Below are 6,000 nucleotides of genomic sequence, written 5' to 3'. Positions count from 1 at the left end.
TCATCAGCAAAAGCTGTTTGGGACACTTGCAAAGGGGCAGATTTAAAATCATAGGAGAGGCAACTTAATTCAGGGGCTGCAAGTGAGTCCAGCAGAAGCTGGAAACAAATATTGAAAAGGACCGGGGACAAGGGGCACCCCTGGAAAACACCAATGTTGTAATTAAAGGTGGGGGTGTGTGGTTGTACGACGAAAGCGCAAAGACTGTCGTAGTAGGAAAAAATTAATTTCCTGAATTGCAAAGGAAGGCTGTAGTGGGTTAGAGCATACTGTATCAGATTGTGGCGCACTGAACCAAATGCATTCTTCAAATCTATCCACGCAATGCAAATTTGGCGTTTTGCCGTCTTTGCATCACGCATCGCCTCATAACAAAGTGATGTATGCTCTAAGCACCCAGCCTTTGCAGGCATAAATCCTTTCTGGTTGTCACCATCGAAGAACTTATTGCCTAGCATATGTTTCAAGAGGCGCTTTGCAACTAAGGTGAAAAAGATCTTCCCGGACGTGTTCGCTAGAGCAATCGGTCGGAATTTCGAAGGATCATCAGACACCTCCCCCTTGGCCAGGAGTGTGATACACGCTACCTGCCACTGCCTTGGAATGATCTTGCTCTCCCAAACCCGCCCAAAGATGGTGAAAAGAATGGATTGAAGGGAGGGACAAAGCTTCCAAACTATGTAAGGTATCTTGTCAGGACCCGGTGCAGAGGTGTTGCGACACTTCTTCAAAACATTCTGAAATTCAGTCCATGTAGGGGTCCCCTCATCGACTGGGTGGGTGCAATCCCGGGGCTTCCCTGCACTAGGGCAGGATTCGTACGAAGTGGCACGATCCTGGTCTGCATATGTGTGTTGGAAGTACTCAAAGCAGGTAGTGTCAGAGAAAGTGGGTTTGACATGGTTGGTTGGTTGAAACAATTTCTTTCCGAAGGCATATGGGTCCTTGAGAAAGGCATCCTGGTCCCTCTTGTTCCGGGATCGATCGTCATACATCTTTTGTTGTTTCAAAAGACGCTTGATTTGTTTTCCAATTGAAAAATACTCATTTCTGAGCGCTGCAGGTACTTCGTCCGGGTTTTTGATCTTACGAAATTGGCGCTTTAAATCACGCCTGTGAGCCCGGAGTTTTTCCACTGCACGGTTTTCATTTGCATTCTTGTGTTTTGGTGGAGGTGGTGGTGGTTTCTGGTCGAAAAACCAGTGAATGAAGTTCTCTAGTTTGTCCAGAGTCTCTTCGATGTTAGTGTTTTTGAGGTATGAGGTTGGGAAATGTTGAGTGAGATGGATCTTCAACTGAGCGTTTGAGAGATAGAGAGAGAGAGATAGAGAGAGATAGAGAGAGATAGAGAGAGATAGAGAGAGATAGAGAGAGATAGAGAGAGATAGAGAGAGAGATAGAGAGAGAGATAGAGAGAGAGATAGAGAGAGAGATAGAGAGAGAGATAGAGAGAGAGATAGAGAGAGAGATAGAGAGAGAGATAGAGAGAGAGATAGAGAGAGAGAGATAGAGAGAGAGAGATAGAGAGAGAGAGATAGAGAGAGAGAGATAGAGAGAGAGAGATAGAGAGAGAGAGATAGAGAGAGAGAGATAGAGAGAGAGAGATAGAGAGAGAGAGATAGAGAGAGAGAGATAGAGAGAGAGAGATAGAGAGAGAGAGATAGAGAGAGAGAGAGAGAGAGAGAGAGAGAGATAGAGAGAGAGAGAGATAGAGAGAGAGATAGGAGAGAGAGATAGAGAGAGAGGGAGATATAGAGATATAGAGAGAGAGAGAGATAGAGAGAGAGAGAGAGAGAGAGAGAGAGAGAGAGAGAGAGGGAGAGAGAGAGAGAGAGGGTGGGGGGGGGGGGGGTATGCTACTTGTATGTTCAAACTTGTTACCAGTGTGCCATGTCATAAGTCCCATGTGTGAAAGTGACTCAGTAGAAATTTTAAAGTCGGATTACAATAAGTAAGTGCAAAGGCCTTATGAGAGTGGTTTCACTGTTCTTATGGTGTCCATGCAGATGGGCATGACACTTCAGCCTGCACCAGCCAAGAAGGCACCAACACGTGGTGTGCTGAACCTCATACCCAGGCCTTGCTTGGAAATAGGAGAACAGCTTGGCTCTGGTGCGTATGGAGTCGTTTATCAGGTATGGACCGACATGTGCTTGTGTGTGTGTTTAAGGGAGGGAGGAGGGGACTCCAGGGCCGGCAGGAGAGAGAGATAGAGAGAGAACAAGAACGCCCGTTTGCTTCATTGCGGCCTTTGACAAGGCACAGCTGGGCTTGCTTTATGCATTCAATTTAAATAGGTTCGGAATGCAATACATTTATTTCATTTTGTTGATGTGAGAGAAACTGCATTGTTGAAATTGACAAACCCACTACCTCTTTTCCTATGCAGGGTACCTGGACGGAAGATGGAGTGCAAACCTCTGATGTAGCCATAAAGGTGCTGAACTCTGCTGCCGCATCAAATGCCCACAAAGAACTGCTAGATGTAAGTCAATACTGTGCAGGGTAATAAAACAAGATGAATGTCTTGACTGATTGTGCAACTTCAACTGAGCTATGTGCAAGGTATAAGCAAGATGAATGCCATGACTGATTGTGTGGGAGCTGCACCGGGAAGCCGTATACTACAGAGTAGAGACATACAATTACTTTGGAAGCCCCATTTTTCCTTGCTTGGTCTGTGTGAAGAAGGTTGTTCATGGTCTACATGGGTGATTATCTACAGGAATCGGCTGTAATGAGTTCGCTGGAGCATCAGAACTTGATTCGCCTTCTCGGTATCTGCATGGAACCGAGCATCATGATGGTATCGGAGCTGGCGCCGCTGGGCTCGCTGCTGGGATTCTTGAGAGTGCGTAAGGAAACGCTCTACGGACACAACCTGTTGCTCTACTGCCAGCAGATCAGTGATGTAAGTTGACAATATGATGATTATGTGCTGTATGATGTCATTATTCTATGATACATGTAACCACCGTACGGTGCAGAACCTGTGTTTACTGTTTAGAGCAACCACTGCAATAAGAGACCAGCTATTGTTAGAGACCACCTGTCATTAGAGATCACCTAGCATTGGAGACTGGAAATCTCATGTCTTGTAAAGAGTATGTTTAGTACTCATTGCTAGTGATAACATCGTGACATAGACAAAGCATAGACGAAGTGGACTAAGCCACCGAACATTACTCTAACAGCTACAGTGTACCGGTATGTGAAATTCTAGTATCCTTCTCAGTGACAGGAGTCACGGCATCTGCTTACTATAGACTCTATATCATTTGCATCTTCCATGGACGATTTCCTTGACATTGATTTAGCGTGCATGACATGTACCTGTGCACTCTTCTTTTTGCATCGCTTTAGGGTATGCACTACCTGGAGGAGCAGTCAGTCGTGCACTGTGACCTGGCTGCTAGAAACGTCCTGGGTAAGTTCTGCTAGCGGTGACACAGTGGCATGATGTATTGAAGAGGTGTACTTCCACATCCATGATAAGCTGTTATCATACAACACATGCTCACCCACATCACCCATGCTCACCCGTGCTTTCCCATTGAAATTGTGCCTCGATCCATCTGCTTGTATGTGTACCACAAGCTCAAGCTAGATCACGGATTGATTCTAGATCTACTGTCCATGTGTTGTATTCCCGAACTATGGTGACTTGCAGTGGAGCACCCAAACCTGGTGAAACTCACCGACTTCGGCCTGGCAAGGCTGCTGGATGTTGGTCAGAAAGAGATAGCTGCTGAGGCCACACAAAAGGTAAGACCTTTTTTTACAGTACATGCATGCAGCTTAGTTTGGCATTGGCGCAGACATTATACCATCCTTGCCTTGTAACCTTTACAAAGGACCGTGTGAAGCCCTGTGTCCTGTGAAGCTGGCTGGCCCGTTGTTTTGAAGGCTTGATGGTCAAATGACTACAGCATGAAAGGTTTTCAGCCTGAAAAGAAGCACAGTCGTGAGGAAACGTGCCGATCGTTCAGGGTTCCCTACCACCAAGTGCATGGTATATCTCACGATTACGTTTTTGTTTCCGATCGTTATCAGGCTCGAGTTGAATGCCACGTCAAAAATACTCTGGCTTCACTGCTGCACTTTTGCTTCTGCTGTTTCCTTCCAGCTTCCCATCAAGTGGTTGGCACCAGAAACGATCTTGCAGAAGAAGTTCACGCATGCGTCTGATGTCTGGAGTTTTGGTAGGTGTCCCTTCTCTGTGATTTTCGACTCAGTGCACTTGGTGTCTCGCAATCGCACCATATCTATAGTCACCGGGGGCCCGGGCACCATTAGACACATGGTCACTTCTCTTACACTGTATGTGTGGGCGAAACCAAGCCTATTGCAACTTTCCCTGACTTATTTATTTATTACAGCATCTCATAGCGCAGTGAGAACACCGGCCAATACAAAGAGAGAGGGTGTTAGCCAACCACGGCAAGGAAGGACTTGCACTGTAGCTCCTAGAAGGGTACATGTATAGTGAAACCTGTCTAAGACGACCGCTCAAGGGACCTTCAAAACGTGGTCTCTGTTACCAGGTGGTCTCCTTATCCAGGGTCATTAGACTGGAAATAGAATCCCCTGATCCTGGTTTCAGTGGTCTTCTAGAACAGGTGGTTGCCTTATCCGAGTGGTCGCCTTGACAGGTTTCACTGTACATGTATGATAACACTGCTGTACTGTGTACTCTGCCTATTTGCCCGCCATCCTGCAGGAATCACTGCCTGGGAAGTGCTGACGTTTGGCAACTCTCCATACAGGCGAGTACCACTACACGGTGTACTGCCACTGTTAGAGTCTGGTGAACGACTCCCTCAACCCACGGCTGCCAGTGATAGTCTATATAAACTCATGAGAGAATGTAAGTGTGCACAGTGTCATGTACAATGTTATGTACTGTAAAAGCAGAACTTTTCGGTGGTGTTTTATTTTCGGTAACTTCGGTGCCGACAATTTTACCTAAGGCCGCACCGTTTTTTTATCTATGTTTCGCGTTCCCCGCGCGCATGTATTTCACAGCCGGAGTTTTAAAAAAACCAAACAAAAATTTTTTTTTTGAAAATGCAATACAAATTTAAAATGCAAACCCAGAAAACCGGAAAATGTTACCCAAAAAGAAGAAAAAACGGAACATGATTGTTACACGTAACTATTATGTTGGCATCAATTTTGTTCCATTTATCGCATGATTGTACTCAGCTCACACACATGTACATGTACATGACTGTGTGTGTAATAAGCTGGGCCGCAAGTCACACAATCATGGCAGAGGGGATACACTCGTACTCATGTATTCATGTACATGAACAGTGCCGCGTCGCTTCACTGTACACAAATGCAATGCACGTACACTGGTTTTTTTTTGGATGGCTTATTTTTTATTTTTTTCGCCCTCCCTCATTGATTTCATTGAATAAGGTGACGCGAAACATAGAAAAAACGGCGTGGCCTAAAATAAAACGCACCAAAAATTTCGGTTCTGTACAACTTCGAAGTAGTACACTTACCTGGAAAACGGGTTTGCCGAACATTTCCCTCCACCGAACCGCCGATTTTGGAGAATACCGAAAATATTACACCACAGAAAATTTCTCAGCGGCTTTTACAGTACATGAACATTGCCAAGAATGTATGTACACATGTATGTGTACACCAAGGTAGTAGGCATTGTTTTCCATAAATTTTGCCCCCCCCCCCCCACACACACAGTACAGTACACCCTGATCCCATTGGACTTTCTGTGGTATTCCTGCTTTGCTGCTCCCAGCAAAATCAGCAGCCGACTAGTTTAGAAGTTATGCGTGGTAGACTGCAGTCTACTCGTGTTCATAATGACAAGCACTTTAATTTGCTACTCTTTTTTCTAACAGGCTGGCGTCGGCTTCACCCGACACACCGGCCATCGTTTCTTGACATCCGGCAGCAGCTGGCCAAGATGCGGATGACCCCCATGGACTTTGTTCAGACAAAGGTACGTTGACCCATGCGTGGCCG

General features: G+C 45.8%; 2 protein-coding genes across 3 annotated transcripts in view; one reads left to right on the top strand and one right to left on the bottom strand.

Annotated features, from left to right (window-relative positions):
• The window catches only part of LOC135814050 (uncharacterized), a 3,433-nt gene extending 2,145 nt beyond the window's left edge, over positions 1-1,288 (bottom strand). For both annotated transcript variants that reach the window (XM_065327103.1, XM_065327104.1), the window contains exon 1: positions 1-1,288. This exon is cut by the window's left edge and continues 197 nt beyond it. In XM_065327103.1, coding sequence (XP_065183175.1) covers positions 1-995 — 995 coding nt within the window. In that variant the 5' untranslated portion in view covers positions 996-1,288.
• Positions 1-6,000, top strand: part of LOC135814049 (receptor tyrosine-protein kinase erbB-4-like) — a 24,627-nt gene that overhangs the window by 16,680 nt on the left and 1,947 nt on the right. The window contains exons 16-23 of the mRNA XM_065327102.1: positions 2,007-2,135; positions 2,390-2,485; positions 2,726-2,911; positions 3,364-3,427; positions 3,671-3,765; positions 4,127-4,202; positions 4,721-4,867; positions 5,877-5,977. Of these exons, the coding sequence (XP_065183174.1) occupies positions 2,007-2,135; positions 2,390-2,485; positions 2,726-2,911; positions 3,364-3,427; positions 3,671-3,765; positions 4,127-4,202; positions 4,721-4,867; positions 5,877-5,977 (894 nt within the window). The remainder of the gene's footprint in view (positions 1-2,006; positions 2,136-2,389; positions 2,486-2,725; positions 2,912-3,363; positions 3,428-3,670; positions 3,766-4,126; positions 4,203-4,720; positions 4,868-5,876; positions 5,978-6,000) is intronic.

The sequence above is a fragment of the Sycon ciliatum genome, chromosome 4 (assembly GCF_964019385.1).
Source record: "Sycon ciliatum chromosome 4, ocSycCili1.1, whole genome shotgun sequence".
Lineage (NCBI taxonomy): Eukaryota > Metazoa > Porifera > Calcarea > Leucosolenida > Sycettidae > Sycon > Sycon ciliatum.
This window is presented reverse-complemented; position numbering and strand designations above follow the sequence as displayed.